At 50.4% G+C, this 20,269-nt stretch overlaps 2 protein-coding genes across 2 annotated transcripts; both read right to left on the bottom strand.

The window, feature by feature from the left end:
• Positions 1-788: 788 nt before the first annotated feature.
• On the bottom strand, positions 789-9,189 carry LOC308183073 (D(1) dopamine receptor-like). The gene is made up of 3 exons (XM_080568665.1): positions 5,635-9,189; positions 1,895-5,542; positions 789-865 (listed from the first exon to the last, which is right to left on the bottom strand). Exon 2 carries the CDS (start codon positions 5,349-5,351, stop codon positions 4,008-4,010), a length of 1,344 nt encoding a protein of 447 aa, XP_080424791.1. The 5' UTR covers positions 5,352-5,542; positions 5,635-9,189; the 3' UTR covers positions 789-865; positions 1,895-4,007.
• Positions 9,190-9,329: 140 nt separating this feature from the next.
• On the bottom strand, positions 9,330-19,573 carry CHMP7 (charged multivesicular body protein 7). Its single transcript, XM_080568666.1, has 10 exons — positions 19,168-19,573; positions 17,335-17,509; positions 15,732-15,917; positions 14,894-15,027; positions 14,447-14,495; positions 14,018-14,137; positions 13,633-13,731; positions 12,624-12,684; positions 11,832-11,993; positions 9,330-11,045 (listed from the first exon to the last, which is right to left on the bottom strand). The coding sequence occupies exons 1-10, from the start codon at positions 19,455-19,457 to the stop codon at positions 10,981-10,983; spliced, it is 1,341 nt and encodes a 446-aa protein (XP_080424792.1). The 5' UTR covers positions 19,458-19,573; the 3' UTR covers positions 9,330-10,980.
• Between the last annotated feature and the right edge of the window lie 696 nt (positions 19,574-20,269).

Raw genomic sequence — 20,269 nt, forward strand, 5'->3', positions numbered from 1 at the left:
AGGGCGGCACGATTCCCAGCCTGGGTTTGAGAGGTGAAAGCCAGCCTGGGATGCCGAGCCCTGGACGCAGGGTGAGGTTTCCCCTTGCACCCCTCTGGCATTTACCCCCGAGCAGAGATGGACCACAGACCTTTCTCCCCAAGCACACACTGACCCATCTGCCCTGCACTTGCCTGAGTTCTCGGAGAAAGCTGCCAGCTGCTGTGCCTTCTCTCTCAGGTGCAGCCTCCAATTTCCATTTAAATTGAGATTTTTACATTCCTTCCCCCTTAGTCCCAATGTGCCAAGGTTTACTGAGTGGCTTTGGACACTTGAATTGCACCTGATGGGACGTGGACACCTCTCCCTGGTTAATGATGTCTTCTTTCAAATAACCGGGCACCGAACGAGATAATGTTGGGGTCCTGGTACCTCCACAGCAGCTGCTGCCGCAGCAAATTGGGGCATTCAGAGTACTGAAGTCATCAGTTTGTTACTTTATTCCACAATCCAGCTTGCATTAGTCTAGAGCACCTATCTATTCATTTTACTCCTACCTAGACTGTTCAGCAATGACAGCCAAGCTCATCCTGGCAGCCCCAAAAGCACCCATTTCACAACCTGTCTGCAGGGCGAGCCAGCTCTGCGGCTCTCATCTCACCCATGGCAAAACCGGAGCTCCAAAAACCCAAATGACTTACCTGGGATTACAGGGCAGGACGGGAGCAGTGCTTACAACAGCACGCAGAAGTCCTGACCCGCAGTTCCTGCTCCAGGACCAGCCCCAGGTCGGAATTCATTTCACTCACCTCTGAAATACAGCCAGGGACGTAGCAGCAGGCTGCACGACCTCAGGATGGAAGGAGGAGGATGCTTCCCAGCGGAACTGTGGGGCAAAATTCAGAGAAGCAGAAAGCAATCAGCGGAAAACCAAACAGGTCTGGGCCTTCCAAGGACTGTCGGGGACGCTAAATAAGAAGCACTTCCCACCTCACCTGAAAGGGCTGTGTTCCAGGCCAGCAGATGACGTGAGACCAAGCAAGGTGATGACACACTGGGAATAATTCAGGCTAGCGGTCTGGCTTCCTTCTCTGAGAATGAGCCTTAGCTCACGTTGCCTTCATCCCCTTCTGCCTCGGTGCCTCCCTTCCCCGTGTCACTGGACCGCGGTGCTTTTCCCCTCTTTTTCCCCTCGATCTGCAGCATCTCCTCTTTCCTCACTCCTGTCCCCCAAAGCACTGCACTTCGCTCCTGGTGCTAGCAAACCTCGGGAGCTGGGAAATGGCACCGCAAGGCACAGCCCTGGCGGTGCGCAGCAGTGAAAGGCTGAGTGACTGCAGAGGAAGAAGAGCTTCTGGAACAGGAGATGCCCGTTTGCCCTCACCCAGACTACACATTTTGTCAGGTGCGAGGCAGCACCGAAACCTGTGTTATCCCAGCTGACCTGAGACCCTGCACGAGCCGGGTTTCCTAAGGCTGTGGTGGAGGTGTCAGAGGATGAGAAGCGTCTGCTCTCTGCCACACCTCCATAGCAGCAAAATAAAGAAACCCCTTCCGAAGCAAAGTTAAACAAGGCACGTTTTGGCCAGACAAACAAAGCCCGAGTCACACACCTTTTTGGAGCTGTTACCCATTTCCCCGACGTGCAGAGGCCTGTTCCGCAGCCTGTAAGCTTTTGGTTTAGCTCAGTGTCACCACCTTGGATCTTCTGGTGCAGACGCCAGGAAGGAAACAGCCCTGGCACGTAGCAGGTCCAGCCAGAGGGAGCTGGGGCACTGCACCCTTGGTAGGAGAGAGCCCCAGCCGGCTGGAGCAGGGGATTGAGAGGTGGAGAGGAACAAGGGATCTCCTGCAGCCCTCCCCAGCTCCACACAAGTTAAAAGCAGGCAGTAACCTTACAAAAAACAAGACCCACCTCTATCAGAGGTGCACGTCACCATCTCCGTTGTGTTTCTTCTGCAGGTTTACCCTGCAGCTCATCGTAGATACCAGTGGTATATTGAAACACTAGGTTTTCTCCAATCTCTTTATATAGAGTCATGGATTAAGGCCCAGCACCTTGCTACAAGATGAGTATTACTAAATTGTTCCGAAGCAGGGAGACCAGGACAGTACCTTCACTGCCTGGGTATTATATATAGTCCCAAGTAAAGCACAGCACACATGCTACAACTCAGCTTTTAGTGGAAAAATCACTGTATGTACTGCAGTAATGTCCACATGAAATCATTCACGCTGGGCCTCCTATAAAATGCTAGGCAGCAATCCTCGCCTGAGAACAATTCCTTCTGTACGTTAGGCTCTCCTGTCCTCTCAGAGCTGAAAAGCCCCGAGACAGTCTCAGGTTTAACAACTACCTTCGCTGCTGTGCAGGGAGCCGTCTATAAATGAAGTTGAGGCTTATCAGCACTTCCACAGAAAAATCCAAGCATCGACCTTGGAAGTACGGCAAGCTCTGCTCCCCTCCCACGCCGACTATGCTGAAACTTGACTATAATTGGGCTCTATTTAATAATTACCGTTACTCTCTAATTATCACTTGCTGATTTTTCTCTTTGTTAATGTTTGCTGGGAGGGGGGTGTGGGGGGAGGCTCTTCTGCTGTGCCAGGGAGCTAAAGATGTCTCGGATTCGAGGCGACACGGATGTGCTGCTCGCTGCCGCAGTGTTTAAGCAAGCACCGATCAAAACACGTTTCCGAAGTCACTCGTGTCACAGTCGACAGTGAAATGCTGGGGCTGTTCGCTTGCCATTTCTACCCCGAGCAAGCCAGACACAAGCTCCAATGTGCACAGGAGAGGCTAATTAAAGAGTACAGGTGAGCAAGGAGTGCTTCTGAAGAAGCCATTATTATTGAAATGAGACAGCAAGGGAGGCAGCGCAGGAAGGATCCTTAATGAAATGGGGGAGGAAGGGAATTAAGAGGGAGAACAAAGTAAAAGGGGGAAGAAGCAGACTGTGAGAAGGAGGGGGGCATGGCCGATGGAAGGTGTGGTACAGGCGCTGAAACCAAAACTGCAGCGTTCTTGCTCCAAATTTATCCTCTTGAGGCTGAAGGGCTCAGACACCCTAAGTTACCAAAGGCCCTCAGCAAATGACCCAGTGTCCCGGGGCTAAAACCTGCTCCTTGTTCATCCCAGACTGCCCTCAGCTGTGCACGTCCTAGCTGAGAGAGGCTGGCCCTGCTTCAGGGGCCAGAGCAGACCTTCAGCAGGCAGAATCCTTTGCTAATGAGCAAATGCCCTGCAGTATGCTCCAAACAAGCTGCTGCCAAGCACAGCCCCAGGGCTCCAGGAAAGGTGGCTGCTCGCTTGTCTGGCCTGCGGGATAACCTGCCTGAACAACAGAGAGGCAGTCAGAGGGGAGCCTAATCATCTCCCAGACAAACTTATCCCCGCAAGGCCACTACCACCTTCCTGTGCAGCCCCCCCGAAAAGTGTTTTCCCCCGCCCATGCGGCTCAGCGCTGTTCCACCAAGCACAAGGCAGCACTATGGAGCACTGAATTTAGCCTGTGCCCATGGAGCAGCCTTGGGCTGATGGCTTTTTGGACACAGGCAGTGGCAAAACCAGCCCCTCTCCCAAGCACAGCTGGGATTTTAATTCGTGGACTGAGTAGGAGAGGCTCAGCAGACCACATCAGCCTCTGCTTCGTCAGCTGAAGTCACAACACAAGTGGAATTCAAGCCCTTGCATTTTTGTCTTTTGCAGAAAGCATTTTCCCGTGGGTCAGTTGGAAAGCGCAGCCACCCAGATTTCTCCTGGCCACCCGGGCTGAATCTGAAACTGCAAGTTACAAAAATAAATAAATAAATAAATAAATAAAATAAATATATATATATGAACCCCTTAAGCCATCTGGAAAATCACTCTGGCTATTCCCCACTTTTTAATGCAAACTCCTGCCCGGTATCCATGTTATCCTCAAATTCCTCATAAAATAGGCAATAGCTGTTCCATCTGAGACCATGCTTCACCTGAGACCCTGTTCCACCTGAGACCATTGCACCACCCTGCTCCCAACCCTGTCTCAGTCCATTGCATTGCCGGTGAAAGGTGTAATCTTCTCCAGCGAGACGCCCGTTTCATACTCCACGTGTATCACTGCAGGTAAGGCATCCACAGGGCTGTGAGAGGAGACCTGAGCGACCTTGTCGCAGGACACCTCGTTGTTTTCCACCTGCGGGGCAGCGTGGGGGAGAAGCTGGGGGTAGCTAAGGGTCGCCGCTTCCCTCTGGTAGGTGGTGTCGTGGTGGTAGGAGACCAGCTCGTTGCTGAAGTTCACCGTCTCCACCGCGTTGCTGGGGCAAAGGTAGCCACAGCCCAAGATGGTTGCAAAGGCTCTCCGAAAGTCCGCGTTGAAGGCATAGATGATGGGATTGAGGGAAGAGTTGGCCCAGCCGAACCAGACAAAGATGCTAAAGACGGTCTCGCTGACGCAAGGCAGCTCTCCTGGCTCGTGGAGGTCGAGATCACAAAAGGGCACCATGCAGTTGAGCACAAAAAAAGGCAGCCAGCAGAAGACAAAGACACCCACGATGACGGAGAGGGTCTTGAGGACCTTGGTCTCCTTCTTGAAGGAGTTCTTCAGGGAGGCTTCGTGAGGGCAGTCGCTGCTGCGGCAGCTTTGGGCGTGTTCCACCGCTCTCTCCAGGGAGGAGATCCTGCGGATCTGCCGCCGGGCAATGCGGAAGATGCGGGTGTACGTCGCAATCATGATGGCAACGGGGATGTAGAAGCTAACGAGAGAAGATGAGACGGCGTAAATCCTGCTGAGGCTGGAATCACAGTTCTCCTCCACGGTGATGTTTAAATCTGGCTCCTGCTGCCTGAGGAGCTCACGGTCCTTGTGCCACTTCAGCTGCACCGGGATGAAGGAAATCAAGAGGGAGAGCAGCCAAGCCACCGCGATCATGACGAAAGCCACGCGCTGCGTCATTCTCCTCTCATAACGGAAGGGGCTGGAGATGGCCCAGTAGCGGTCCACGCTGATGATGCACAAATGGAGGATGGAGGCTGTGGAGCACATGATATCGAAGGCCACCCAAACATCACAGAAAGCCCCGAAGGGCCAGAACCCCACCACCTCGGTGGCGGCCTTCCAAGGCATCACGAGGACAGCCACGAAGAGGTCAGACACAGCCAAGGAGATAACAAAGAAGTTGGTGACCTTCGAGCGCAAGTGTCTGAACCTGATGACAGCCACGCACACCAGGGTGTTGCCCAGGAGCGTGGAGAGGATGAGAAGGAAAAGCAAGGCAGCTGTCACCCCGCGGAAGGACAACGTGGAGTTGCCTTCCCCTGCCCAGCTCTTCCTACTCCTGGTGTCGTTGATCACAGCCTGCCTTTCCGTGGAGGAATAAAAACCATCCATGGGTCTCCTGTTGTTCCTGTCCTTTGAGGGATTTCACAGCTGTTCAAGTCCCCATCAGCATCCCAAATGCTGTTTCTCCTGCTCCGCTGACGGCTCAGAAGCACCAAGTGCAATCCTCCCAGCTCTCATGCCCGGCCAGGCGACCCAGCACAAGGAAAAGCACTTGAAGCTCTCACTCTTTTCCAAGTCTCCTGCTGACAGCGCGGCATTTAGCTTTTAATCTTGCCTCCCACCCCACTTTCCTTCCTTTGCAGCCCGCCGTTCACAAAGAGCTGGCACTCACCTCTGGCGTTTGAGCAAGCTGGGAGGGCTTTGCTGCAAAGCCCTTCTCCCTCTCCTCTCTCAGAAGCTCTCCATCTGGTGATGATCTGTTGCCTGCTGCAGAATCCCAGTCAATCCCTTCTGTACTGGCCAGGCTGGGACTCGCTGCCAGACACAAAAGGGAGTTGGGCTCTCGCTGCTCTTGCGGACGGATGTTCTCTGCTATAAAACAGGCTGCTCTGCTCTCTGCTCTTCCCTCTCCTGCTGATTGCCTCTGGATTCCACACAGGTGAGATCTGGCTCTGCCCACACAGCGGGTCCCCTGCTCGCCAGGTCAGCCCTCTGCGAGCTAAGAACACGGCGTTGGGATCCCTCAGCAGGCAGGGTAAGCTGTCCTTTTACCCCTAATTCCCAAGCAAACATTCAAGTGGGATTTGAGGGTCTTCACTGCAAATCAGGATGGAAATTTACATGCGAGAATCTCTTGGCATGATCTCTGAATAAAAGACACCTAAATTCGCTGCAGAGACACGGTCACAGCTCAGGTGTATGACCCTAAATCAGTTACTCCCCCCTGCCCCGAGCTGCCCAGCTGCAAGTGATGCAAAACTGGCATCTACTTTCCACTGAAAAATTCCTTCAAGTCCTCAGGAGAAAAAGAAAACAACAAATAAAACAGAACAAAACAAAATGCCTGTATAAACCTATTTTTTTTCCCTCTGAAAGTATCAGACAAAGCAGTTTTCAGACAGTCTTCTGGTAGAGGTTCCTTATAGGATCAAAGAGGGTACTGAACATCACTTTTTTTTACATCCTGAATAAATTAGAAGTTTTACGCCCTGACTAAATGAGAATACTTTCAGAAAAAATGATACAAGGTAGCTTCTCCTTCAAGTTCAGCATTCTTTCTTTAAATTTAATTCCTAAATAGTCCCCCGTTAGCTATCACTTCAACAATCGACTGTCAGCTGAAAACATTAACCTGAAAATCACGATGCCTTTCCAGCACAGCAGCTAACCCTGTCAGCAAATAGTGGTCATCCCCAAGAGGTCTGCTCGCCAGCGTTGAGGGGAGAAATGTCGTGGTATTCCGACCTACTCAAAATAATTTAGTCTTGGAAGCAAGCAGACCCCACCCCTCGCTTTATAACTAAAACCGCTCTAACCTACAGGGCTCCCCTGATAAAGAAACCTCAGAAAACTCCTTCAGGAGGCAAGTTTCCTCGAGAGCCAGCTCTGGAACAGCTGCTTAAATGGGGCCTGCTTTTGAGAAACGCTTTGCTAGTAAGCTGGCCAAGACACAAAAGGGCAGCAAAAGCTCTCCAAATCAAACTGAAATAAAACGACCGAGGCAGCTCAGTGTTAATTCATTCATTCATTGCATCGATAGTTGTGTGTATCACAAGGACCTCTGCCATCGCCCGTCAGATACGCCACTTGAGAAGAAAGCAGCAGCCAATCTACACAGCTTCAGCTCAGCCGCACCGAGATTTAATTAACCCGACCCCGTAACCCAGGCTTTGCATAATCCCTGGCAGAGCAGGAACTGCCCAAGAACAACTTTGAAACAAGAGCGCAATTCTTCTCTGGAAGATGCCGCGCCGAGAAGCTTGCTCCTAAAGTAAACAGCACGCTTGCTCTGTGACAGGTTAAAGAAACTCGCTGCCTACATGTCACAGCATTTACTTCTGAAAGCTTTGTTTAATTAAGCCCCATTAGTTCCACCGTCTTCCAGCAGGCTCCTGCCAAGTGCCTATGCCAAGAAGAGCGGCTAGATGGCACCAAGAGCCGGCTCGCGGCTCAGCCTCCCTCGGGTCTTTTGCGTCAGGCCAGCTCCCTGCCTCCTGTCCAGAATTTCATCGGAGGTAAAGGAGAGCCATCTGATTGCCCAGACACCGCAGGGCTCTGGCTTGGTCCCTGTCAGACTTAACCCACGCATGCAGATGCACCGCCACCTGCGCCCCAAAGGGCATTTATTTTTCTCGCGTTCCCTACACAGGACACGAAGGTTTTGGATATCCAGGCTCCGAGACGCAGACAGCGGGATGCTTTCACTGCTCCCGAAGGCAGCGATGGCAAGGGATCCGTCGTACAGCGTTCGGTCACAGCAGAGGTTGGACTGGGAGCTCACGGCTCACTTGGGTCACACACGCTAAGCCAGACGGCATTCCAGGAAACTATTCCTTGAGATACAAGGAAGGCTTCCTCCTCCTCTTCCTCCTCCTCCTCAGGAGCTCGAAACCATTTAAAGAAAGTGCAAGTTGTGTGCAAGGGTGAGATTCTGAAACAGGCTTTCAAAGCTGAGCTGGCAAGGGGAAGAAGGGATGGGAAGGGATCCAAAGCATTACCCAATTTCCGCGCATCTCAGAATATACCTACGGGGGAAAGGACTGTTAACTCTTCTGTCAGAGGCAAACAAAACACAGGCAGTTAGTCTTGTTCACAGATCACCTCCTCCCGCCTGCTAGATGCAATCTTCTCTACAAGGAAAACTGTTCTGCTGCTCTATGTTCTTAAACAGCGGCTACATTTCCTCGCATAAGCAGCTGCTTTTTTTTTTTTCTGAGAATCAAGTTAAGCACTATTTTATACAGCACTCCAGGATGATAAGATTCCAGCTCAGTGGCAATTCAGCTTTACGATTTTATATTTAATTTCCTCACCCAGCAAGAAGTTGCCCTCTATTTCCCTCCCCTGCCATCTCACCAAAATCTATTTCAAATTCTCTATTCAGCCATCTTGATTACATCCCCCACTTTGCATCAAAGGGAGAAAATTACAAGCCACTTCAAATAAAGCAGCAGCTGCTCGGGTGTTAACTCTTCAACGCCTCTTCTCAGAATTACAGGAGGCTGCTTATGCCTCCAGGAGTCTCCGCACTTTCCTTCCCAAGGTACAAGTTTTGATAGGAGAGATCCGAGCCTTCCCAGAGCTGCGCTGTAGGCAGCATACGATAAGCACAGGAGCGAGAAACTTCCTTCCTGCCTCCCCCTGCAAGAAATACGTGCGGCCCTCCAGGGTCGAGCATGCCAGCTCGGGGCAGACCTCTTGCCAGAGTAAACAGGCTCGACTGCCTGCGAATTCAAAGTTTATTTCACATCTTAGTATCAGAGGGAAGTAGGAAAAATTTGTTCTGAGTAGTGCCTGCGTGCCAGGTGACTCCATTTAGCTTCATTGTCTTTAGACAAAAGGAAAAAAATAGCGTCGACGTGCTCAACTGTGCTGCTTAATTATGATCTGAACAAGGAGTTGGACAAACAACATCCCCTTCACACAAAAACAAGGGGGCAACCAGAACTGACTCAGCAGTTTCTTACGTGGCCACAGCAAGGCAGCTTATGCAAAGGGATGTGTTCTGCGCGTCCTGAAACCGGTCTCCTTGGTGAGATGCACCATAATGAAGAAGTGGAATGATGAAACAAGCTGAAGCAAAGAAGCAAACCTTCCCAAAATTACTCTCCTAAGATCGAGGCCATGTAACCCAAAGCCTGGCATAGGCTATTTGGTAAGAACAAACTCCTTTGTTGGACATTTAACTGTTTTAAAGCATATACGGGGGGTTCAGGGAAGTCAACGTCTTATACAGGAATTATTCAGTTTGGGTTTTGACACAGAAACCCAGGAGCCCGTCCTTTTTCTTTCAGCAGACAACCTTTATGGACACAGAAGGACAGCGATCTGTGGCACCGGGAAACAGAAGGAGGCACCACAAGAGACTCTGGTTCCTCCTCTCCTCTTTATTACATATAGGCAGAAAACACAGTGGTTTTTCTCCTGTTTACAAAGGAAAGGAATACAGAGCTTCAAGTCATTTCACATAATTCCATGTGCAGCCGGGGTAAACTGCTAGCTGGCCACAGCACACGATCGCTGGCAGCAGTCTGTGCTCCTGAACAGAAGTGACAAAGCACCCTAGTTGACACCAGTAACTTCTTCTGCAGCGCCCTGGGGCTCAAGCTGGTTTGTCGGTAACGAACAGGGCATGGAAACTCCAGCCCCAGTTTTCTGTTCACCCAAGCTGCCGCGCACGTGGCTCTATCAGTGGAGTTTGGCACAGGATGAAGCCAAGAGCTGAATGGTGACAGGAATACGTTCCGAGGCAGGGAGAGGTGCAGAGAAGACTGGTTACAGATCAACACGTTGCTAGTCGCTCCCATGCCACGCACAGACTCTGCGTGCAGAAAGCCCGTGCCCATTTCCCTTCCTTAAGGAATTCGTTTATTCGTGTTAGGTACCAGGCTTTCTGCTTTTTTTTTTTTTTTTTTTTAAGTGCATACACATAATAAAAAAGTGACCTGCAAAAGATGACGGTTTCACTTCCACTGGGTAAAGACAACCTCTAAAAACGTCTTCAGTTGCTGTCCTTGGTGGCTTTTTGTTTTGTTTTTTGCATTAGAAACACGTACAGGGTTGTGTTTTGGAGCTTTCTGGTAACCCACAATCTTGTGGAATTGCAACATCAAGACTGAAGGCGAAGATGAGACTGTTACATGAAACCGTCCACTCAGAAAAGGGAAAAAAAAAAATATGCATCCCTTCCCCACCCACCCCAGATCACTCAACGTGAGAGCTCAAAGCAGATCACCCTGATGCTGTTTCGCGAACAGGGAAGATACAAAAATAGCAAACAGCTCAAACTCCAAGTAAGAGCAAGCAGAACATTTTTGATCGTAGTGACTGCAAACCTTTGTCACCAATGGCAGCATAAGGAACTCCTTCATTGAAAATCTTTTGCAGGTCTCCCTTTTAAGGCCTTAGTGTCATTACAGAAAGAGGAATTATTTTTGTCTTGTGCTTGCAATTGCTGCCCCCTAGTGCAGCAACAAAACCTCCTACAATTTAAGTTACAGTGTCTAGTCGTCCACAACCGTGCAAAATACAGACAGGGAGGGATAGAACTACCAACAGGTGCTTAAGCTCGTTGCAGATAAGTACTGTCCTTGACGTAAGTTATGTGCCAAGTGTTTTAAACAACCACACAAACAGCCAAATGTTGAGCAACTGCAATACCGCTGCAACTCAGATTCTCAACATCAGCCACAGCAAAGGAAAAAAAAAAAAAAAGAGCACTGTTATGGACATCGAAGAGTTTATCTTCACTGCGTTCCCAGAAGGGAAGACTTGATGCCACGGGTGACTTGGGATAACAAGTCAAATTGAGACCAGTGCAGATGTTGGCACAGAGATGACAAACACCAGCTGGGGCCAGTTCCAGAGTGGATTGTCATGGCAGGAGATCCTGTTGCTTAGCAAAGTGATATTCATGAAGAAGAGGGGACTACCGCCCTTCTGTCCCAAAGTTTTAGTCATTAGTTAAGGAACCTTAAGACAACTTCTCAAACTGCAGCAACAGGATGCTGTTGGGTCTTTAGAGATTCAGTCCCAGAGCTGTTTTGGGTTCAGAGGAAGCAGAGGGAGTCTTTTGTGCCAAATCTATAAAGAAAATCGCAAGAGAAAAGACGTCAGTTTTCATCAGTAAGAGGGACTGGATCAGTCAAGTCCACAACTAACAAACCATTTCAGAGGTTCTCAGTACTTCCAGCATTTGACTGCATTCCCTTGGAAACCCAGGATTATATTTCACAGAGGATGCTGAGCTGCCTTCTGCTCTGAAATCTGAGAGTATCAGCTGCCCAAAGAGGAAGAAAACTGTATGCACAGTCCTGTGTAATTGCTGACTAACAGATTGCTGAAAGGAAAATGAAAGTTTGGTTACCCCCACCCTTCCCTGCCCCGTTAAAGACAGGAGTAGGGAAAACTCCATATATGCCTTAAGTCCATGGATTCTGGTCACTCACTTAGTGAATAAAGACTAGTTTAGAGCTTAGTGTAAGCAAACATCATACCTACAACACAAGACGCAGTAAGCATTCCAGATACAGAAGAGCAGCAATGAGAAGAAAACCCCTAACACTGCACAAGCTTAGCTAAACAAAGTCCAAGGACTAGATTCCTGATAGGGCCTTCAACTTTCCCTGTGACTCATGGCAGAATGTCCAGGTGCAATTTCTAGCAACAACGGCAGCTCTTTCAAGACTGAACCTGGAAGTCAAAGGCAATGTCACTGAGCTCCTGGCAGGGAAACCAGGAGAGCTTGCTTCCAATTGCATAACTGAAAGTGGGAAAGATTCTGGCTCAGACTTCAGTTCTGCTTTCATTTTGCAAGGCTGTCATCGATCCTACTAACAGCTAGCTAACATAGCCTGCTGACATCCATACCTCCGTCAGAGAGAGAGAGCTTTTCCAATTCAGCTTCAAGCTCAGCATCCGAAATGGCCGGATTCAGCACCTTCTGTGGAACAGGAGGCAGGTCTACAGGCTCCCTAGTCGAGTCCTGGAGGAGACTGTCCAGCTCCTTCTCAAGTTCCTCGGTATCCATCTCTGCCAAGTAAAGAAAATGGTCAGTTGCTAGCAAAAGTACGTACCATCTTCACAGACAGACTGAAATCCAAGTTTAACAGAGTTGTTACTGCCCACCCCCCCTTCATTACTCATAGTAATAATAAGGAACTCCCCAGACTTCTTCCGAAGGTAAAAATTCAGTCTTTATCTCAGAGAAAAGCTATTCCTCTAGAAGCCTTTGTGCTGAGGCCTCTAAGGGTAAGAAAACATTTCAGCAGAGACAAACAAGCTGCAGCACCACACAGGCCAGAAGAAAAAGAACACCACTCAGAAAAAAAAAAAAGAAAAAACAAAGCAGCAGCCACTCTAAAAATAATTTTATATCAACACTACACAGATCTGAATTGAAATCCTCCCAGTACTTAAAGACTGCAGGGATTTGGAGGTGCACAAATGCTGATTCTCCCACAACCCACTGTCAGGGACTCTAACTCCTTATCAGTCATCATTCCTTTTGAAGACACTGGTAGCAACATCCTTGGTATTTTAGTAACAGCCTGCCCTTCCAGGAAGGAGGACTAGTCCTACCCAGGGAGGGAGCAGAGAAGGGACGGCAGCATATAGTAAGTAGCAAGACCACGAGCAGAGAATGAAAGCCCTCAAACATACCTAGACCATTGATTCCTGCTCCAGCCAGAGTCTGGGCTACTTCATCTTGAGTATCACAAAGCTGAGGGGAAGAAACAACACAGTTTGATATAGAATACAAGCTCATCTTCTGTCTTACCGTAGCCAAAAGCAGCAATAGCAACCAACAAATAAATCAGAAGTTAAAGGCAGCAGGCACTACATGACCAGTTGTAAAAGCAGTAACATGGAAGATAGAATCATAGAATCATAGAATATCCTGAGTTGGAAGGGACCCTTAAGGATCATCAAGTCCAACTCTTGATACCGCACAGGTCTACCCAAAAAAAAGATGATTTAGTAAGTGCTACAAGACCAAGTGACATGCCTGAGGAAATAAACCTGAAACAGAAAAAAAGTCCTCCTAATTCTAGCTTGTTCACATAAGCAACATGCTTACACTGAGGCTTATGCTAGCAAAGGAAGGAAGCTATAGATCAACGTCTCAGCTATGGAATGTTTAAGTACACGGAAATGAAGCTGCTAAAGAAGTAACCCTTTTCTGTCTTCTACATCAGCTTACGCAGATAGATTCCTTTCTTCATTTCCATTAATTCAGAAAATTTCCATTTTCCTTACTGAATTGCAGAAGATTACAGGTTAGGCAGTTTAAGACCCTGTTTTATGCACGTAGGTGCATTCCAGCTTCCAAAAGCTGGACTTGTATTTCTTCTTAATACATCACACTAAACATCTTCTAGGAAAGCTGCGTGCTTGTACAACGTTGGTTACCAAAGAGCACATAAAGTGCGCAAGTTTAACGTAAGTCGTGACTATCAGCCAGCAGTAAATGCAATTATGTAAAACCAGACACAGCTGGTTATTTGAATACTTCTGCTCGCTGAACTAAAAAAGATCGACTCTGTCTGCTCTGATGACATACAAAACAGAAAACAAGCAGCACCAGATGCCTCAGCATTAATATCTGGACAAATCTGCTGTGTACATCTATGCACTGCTTGCTTATTTCTGTGCGCTCTTATTTCAGTACCTCTTGTATTTGATCCACCAGGTTCTCCGCCTTCTCCACAGTAACATCCTTCATAGACAGTTTCAGAGCTCCCACACCAGCCTGATAGGCATTAAATACCTTGAAGGGAGAAAAAGTAGCATACATTAACTAAAATTAACAGGCAGCGTAAACTCCTCGCAAGACCCACTATCCAAGCAGGACTCTCAGAGAAACCATCAGCACGCGCAGAAAGCAGAGCCACAGGCAGGTTTATTCCAAGCAACACCCAAATATCAGACTTGCTGTTTCCTGGAGCAGAGAACACAACCTCATCAGCCCTCAGACACGAGCTCTGAAGAGCAGGTGAAGAACAAATGAGAAGCACGAGGCTAAGGTGAGAGGCACAAGACAATATTAACACTACCATCTGGTCAGTCTGGGAAGCGTATATGCGATCCAAGATGCCTTGCACTGCATCCAGCTTGGAATGAAGCTCTTCAATGCGCCTCTCTGTCCTCCGTTTTGACTTCAGACATCTCAGCGCCTGGAGACATTAGATACACAGACCTGGGTCACAAACCAGGCAGCAGCCAAAGGCAGCATACAAGAACAATCCCCACACAACAAGGCACATGCACAACAGCTGGTTTTAAGAGCTAGATGTTCCCACTTCTCTTCACCACACCGCTCTGGTCAAACATATCCGTACCTTCACCTTAAGGAGACCCTTGCCCTCAGAAAATAAACACACCTAAGATTAACTAGACAATACCAGACCTGGTCATTACCTGTAGTTACGGACCAGCTCTAAGACACTTAACTTGTAGTTCCTCCTGAGTAGAACAGTACTTACCAATTGCTTTTTGCCAGCTCTACAAGCACTCCGGGCATCTTCTTTACACCTGTACAGATGCAACGAGGAAAGGAAGATTATTCCTTTGCAAGCAGTAGTGTTTTTTACAAACCGGCAGCCACCCTCACTACCTTGCTCTGATGATCGAGTACCACTGCCTTTCACATACGGCCACCCTCAAACCACTTTTGCTTTTCTCAAGTAGCCCTTGAAGGCACGCCAGATCTTTGCAAAGCTTGCAACACCCACTCACTACATGTTGTTTTCCTGGCGTCAGGGAACAAAGACGAGGAAACCTGCCCCAGGGCATTACTGAAAATACCGCGTTTACTAAGTGGGAAAGAATGACTTGCACTTGGAGGCGGCAGCTTCATCCTTAACTACGTCACAGGAGCACAAAGTTTTGTATCATACGGAAGTTCTCCCCGCCACCCGTCCCCAAATTACTTTTCTGCTTCCTGGGAAAGGGACTCCACCTTCTGTGACAGCAGCTGTTCGCTCTGCATCAACTGATACACTCCAATGTCCACGTCATTCATCGGGGACACTTTGGCATGAAGAACTCGAGCAAACTTCACGATCTAAAGAAAAAAACAAAACATGCTCAAGTTGCTTTGTCTCCAGAATTCGTGCCTGCACTAGAAATATTTTCATCCTGATAGAAAGAAAAGATGTTTTTACATCTGGTTTTGTTCAAGCCTTGCAACAGAGTTAAGGAGACACGCCAGTTATCATTTAATTCAATATTAAACCAGGCAGGATCAAGCGATGTCAGCATGGAAACAGAAGGCCTCAGTGGAACACCCTGAGGATTTAAAGCTGTCCTAGTGCTTTGAACAGCGTACGGCAACATCACACTTGTAAATACTTCAGTACTAAACCATGAGGCGCAGAACGCTACAGGCAAACATGCCACCTTAGAGACAAGAAAGCCTGTGTCTGTGTAGTTACTGACAGACGGGAAAACCCTTGCACAAAGGGAACCCTTGCACCACCGATTCCAGTGGCGTGGAACAATTTCAGTTGGGTAGCTGGGAAAAGTCAACCCGAGAGTAGAAAACTACAATATCTGCCAAGTTGTTAGCTCTCAGATTACACGGACAATATTACAAATGTTTGATGGCGGAAAGCAAGAACCCATCGCACATTTATGATGTTGGAGCACGTAGAATTGACTTCCCCAAACAAAGAATGCCCACGTTTAGCCAATGAAGTATTCCTTCCAGCCGGATGAAATGCAAGACAGGGATTATACCACCCAAAAGCAGTCACCTTTACCCTGTACCTTCTCTCCATTCTGTTCCAGGATTGTGACCCTCTTTTCCTTTTGCAGCTGGAGCAGCAACAAGTAGAACGTCCTTTCATCCGGACAAACGCTGGCACAGAGGGAACGCAGCTCTGAGAGGGCAACAACAGGGTGAGAAGAAAGCGCAGAGTTCTGGTACAGGCGATAGACTTCCTCTGCCTTCTCCTGAAAGGAAACAACAGGACTATCTGTGAGCCTACGCAGGACTTTTCCTTTTCTCATGGCGACTGCCAAGTCCACACCTGCTTCCGCCCACACACTGAAGCTGAAAAGTTAGACGCATCGCATTTGGGGCCAGACGGACTTTCAGGAGGAGTTGTAAGGAATATTCAAAAGCACTTACAATACTCTAAAAACATCACACTTAGTGAAACACAAAGTAAGAGTTTTCCACCACAACCAAAGCTACATCGTACAAGTCGTCTGGGCGAGCACTACAGAACAACCTAACAACCAGGCAGGAAGCAAGTCTGCCTCCTCACTTCTTGAAACTCCCCTCTCACTTCTTGAAACTCCCCTCCCACCCAGTTTAAACCCCAAACTAACTTCTTTAATCCACACTGCAACTGTACTCAGCGCCATTTTGCATCATTTGCGGAGGAAAGAGGAAAGCTTTCCCCATTCCAAGCGCGAGTTACAGTTCACAGAAGACTATAGAAACGACTCTTCCCATCAATTCGCAAACTCCACGTCGAGGCCTGTGATTTTCCAGACACCTTTTTAAGTTCTTCTCCCCTCCCATGCGCGCGCCCTCTGAAAAGACCGTGGAGTCCCCACTGCAGAGGGCAGGCGCTGTATGCTGCCAGAGTAGCTGCAAATAAAGGAACACATCTAAGGAGTTCTCACATTTCTTCCAGTCTCTAAAGAGGCCACTTGCATGCAACAGCAGCAAGTCCCGGTGCTAATTTTAACAGGCACCAAGAAGCGCCGAGAAAGGGTCCCAAGGTCTCGACCTGTCAGCACAGCACCGCCCCATTTAGACAGCAACAATGAGCTGCGTGAGCTCACAGCGCAACCCACGGGTCTGCCGCCGACAACGTGCCGAAGAAAAGGGTGTTCGAGGGAATGTAACAGCAGCTCTAATCACGTCTGAAAAGGGGAATGGAAAGGAAACGCTCCGAAGCGAAAGCAGCCTTTAACACCGCGCACGCGGGTTCAGCAGAGACGCGACACATCGGACTGACAGCCAGTGCCTTCCGTGTCACCCTTCTCTCCCCTACAACAGACGGCACTCGGCCTGCGAGTTTCTCTCACGCGCTACACTTGCGCTAACTCCAACCTGAGACGTGCAGCGGTCTCACAGCGCGCTGCTTGGCTTCCTAGACTGCGCAGCAAGCCTGCCCTCTCGTCACTTGGAAGCCAGCAAGAAACCTCCACATTCATTTCAACAAACATCTGTAGATAGGAACTATTTCTTATCCACACGTTATCACAGCCGTCTCTCTACGTTTGTACTCCTCAGGTGTATAAAGCCTGACGGTAGCCTTCTATTCAATCCTGATCCTTCTTTGCTAGCACATAAAGTTCCTCATGGATTTTTCCAGAGATGCATAACCTCGAGGAAACTCTCAGCAACGCTCACCTGAAGTAGCTCCACGTAAATCAGAACCTCCTCTTCCTCGGGTACCTTACTGTCGCCCAGCACACTCGAGAGAGTCCACTTCAGGGGCTTCAGGATGAAGACTCCCACGCCCCAGGAGATCCAGCTGCTGTCCACGCTGGCCATGAAGTCTGACTCCCTCTGCATCTTGCCGCGCCTAGAGAAAAGACAGAGGCAGAACTGAGTACGGTCAACCTTAATCCCTTCTGCTGGCAGCAAGGAAAAGTGTCAGCATGGAGAACTACTAATCAAAACATCGCTCTACGTGCTGTGCTTCCACAGTTCTAGCAGAGTTTTCTAACAGCTTCTAGCTAAAATGTGACACATTGCTGATGCGTACAAAACGCACAAAGGTTCCCTCTCCTCCCAGGCTTTCTCTGGGCACAAGAAAATTTCTTCCAGTTTCACAAGCTTCTCTGTTTTCTTACTTGAAACTGATGAAGCGTGGAAGGCCACTTGCAAGTTTCAAGACTACTTCATCTGTGCACTAAATCGCAAACAAAGAAGTGAAACCTCTAGACGTGACAGCAGTTACGGCACACACGTGCAGATTCAGCTAACCCCCGCTGGTTTGGGACATTTTCAGGCCATCAGTCCCAGGCTACGGTTTCACAAGACAAAACACCTCACTGCAAGCACCAGCCTACAACACTCCTGCACGCCTGTAGGACAGCACATGCCGTTTGCTGCCGGCTCTCCACAAGCACCGTTTCAGGGAACGTAACCCAACTTAACGCAGAGCTCCTTCCTGCACCCGCGTCTTCCCAGCACAGCATCTCCCTCGGAGCTCCTGCTCTCCCCTACCTCCTGCGAGCCCCAAGGCGCGTCCCTCGTGGGGCACAGCCTCGAGCCTGTGACCCCTGGCCCTGCTTTACGTCGCTCAGAGCTCCCTCCTCCCCCCTACACAACACAACCCCGTTCCCTCGCAGCCTCTCTGCGCTCCCCTCTGCTTTGCAAAGCTGTGGCATGGCACAAAGCTTCCTCGTGCTCACCCCCAGTACTCAGCACTTGCGGGCAAGAGCAGCACCAAGCCTCGCTTCACATCTCCCTGTGCCCCAGCATTTACCTGACATCTTGCTGCACTCTCCCTGCCATGGATACAGCTTTCAAGCTCCTCTCCTTCCAACACCGACCTCCTGAAGCAGCCCCGGCCCCCCCATACATCCCCAATACCCCTTTTTCTACGCACCCCACTACAGGCTCCCCACCACAGTGCTAAGCACTCCTCCAGGTATGAGACCCCCTTTCTGTGCACCCCCATCACGCAGGGCTCCCCACAAAACTATGCACAGAGACCCCCCCAGACTGCCCTTTAGCCCCTCACTATTCCCTTGAACCCCATAACAAGGACAGGCAGGCTGCCCTACAGCCCCCCGCTGCTCCCTTGTGCACCATAACAGTGGGGCAGGCTGTCCTACAGCCCTGCCACTATTCCCTTAAGCCCCATAACAGGGGGCTTAAGCCCCTCACTTTTCCTCACCTGCAGCCCCTCACTTTTCCTTTGAGCCCTAAAATTGGGGGGCAGGCTGCCCTACAGCCCCACGCTGTTCCCTTCAGCCCTGTAATGGGGGGCAGGCTGCCCTACAGCCCCCCACTATTCCTTAAGCCCTGTAACGTCGGGGCCAGCTGCCCTACAGCCTCCCACTTATCCCCTAAACCCCATAACAGCTGTGTGCATGTCCCAGATCCCCCCCCATCCCCTCACAACCCACCTACGCCCCCTCCCCACGCCCCCTCCCCCCCCAACCCCTTCACCCCCACCCCCATCTCCCCCCGCCCCGGACCCCTCTGACCCCACACCACCCCCGCCGGTACCTGAGCAGCTCCCTCAGCACCGTGCCGAGGCCCAGCGGGACGCTGCCTCGCCTCTCGAAGCCGTGCTGCAGCTCCCTCAGGCAGGTGCGCACCGCACCGCGGCGGCGGCCGCGGGCCAGCACCAGCCCGACCCAGAAGGCCATCTTGCTGTCCCACTCGGTGCTGTTCACCTCGCGGCTCTGCTTGAAGGCCGAGAAGAGGAAAGCCATGCGCTCGTCGTCCGTCTCCCACTCCGGGGGCAGGTCCCCGGCCGGGGCCGGCCCAGGGGGCGCCCTCCCCGGGCTGCACATCTACGCGAGCCCCCGGCTCCGCCGCGGCCTCCGCCCGGCCGGGACCCGCCTGGTTGCTAAGGAAACGCCGGGCGCATGCGCGCTGCCGCTCCGCCCCCCCTCCCCTCGCCGCACGACTACAGTCGTACGGGCGTGCGCGTGCGCGGTGCCGCCTGGTGCCCCCTCCCTCTCACAGGGGCATGGCGGCCATGTTGGGGGGGGGGGATAGAAGGGGGGGGTGAGGGAGCGTAGAATCCTAGAATCGGGATCGTGGAATTGTTAAGGTTGGAAAGCGCCAAGATTATCTGGTCCAACCGTCACCCTGCTACCACTGTCACACACTAAACCATGTTCCTAAAGCACCACATATGTTTCTGTGAACGCCGCCAGGGATGGTGACCACCGCCTCCCAGGGCCTCCTGTTCCAATGTCTGACCGCTTTTCGGGGGATTCGCCTCAGCTCCTCCAAATGGCACCTTTTGGGGGGCTATTATCCACTAAACCATGTCCCTAAGCACCACATACAGCCTTTCCTCGAACACCCCCAGGGACGGTGATGCCACCACTTCACTGTGCATACCGTTCAATGTCTGACCACTTTTTGGGGGATTCATCTCAGCTCCTCCAAATGGCACCTTTGGGGGACTATCGCCCGTTAAACCATGTCCCTAAGCACCACGTCCAACCTTTCCTTGAACATCCCCAGAGACAGTGACACCACCACCTCCCTGCACAACCCATTCCAATGCCTAACTGCTTTTGGGGGGATTCACCTCAGCTCCTCCAAATGGCACCTTTGGGGGGCTATCACCCACTAAACCATGTCCCTAAGC

This window comes from Anser brachyrhynchus (genome assembly GCF_964034855.1).
Source record: "Anser brachyrhynchus genome assembly, chromosome: 26".
NCBI lineage: Eukaryota > Metazoa > Chordata > Aves > Anseriformes > Anatidae > Anser > Anser brachyrhynchus.

Excerpts from the sequence above, each read along its gene's own strand:
- LOC308183073 (XM_080568665.1), bottom strand. The coding sequence starts at position 5,351 with ATGGATGGTTTTTATTCCTCCACGGAAAGGCAGGCTGTGATCAACGAC.
- CHMP7 (XM_080568666.1), bottom strand. The coding sequence starts at position 19,457 with ATGTGCAGCCCGGGGAGGGCGCCCCCTGGGCCGGCCCCGGCCGGGGAC. Across the intron at positions 15,028-15,731 it reads TGGAACAGAATGGAGAGAAG|ATCGTGAAGTTTGCTCGAGT; the intron begins GTACAGGGTAAA and ends TTTTTTCTTTAG. Across the intron at positions 12,685-13,632 it reads TGGTGGATCAAATACAAGAG|CTTTGTGATACTCAAGATGA; the intron begins GTACTGAAATAA and ends TCTTCCCCTCAG.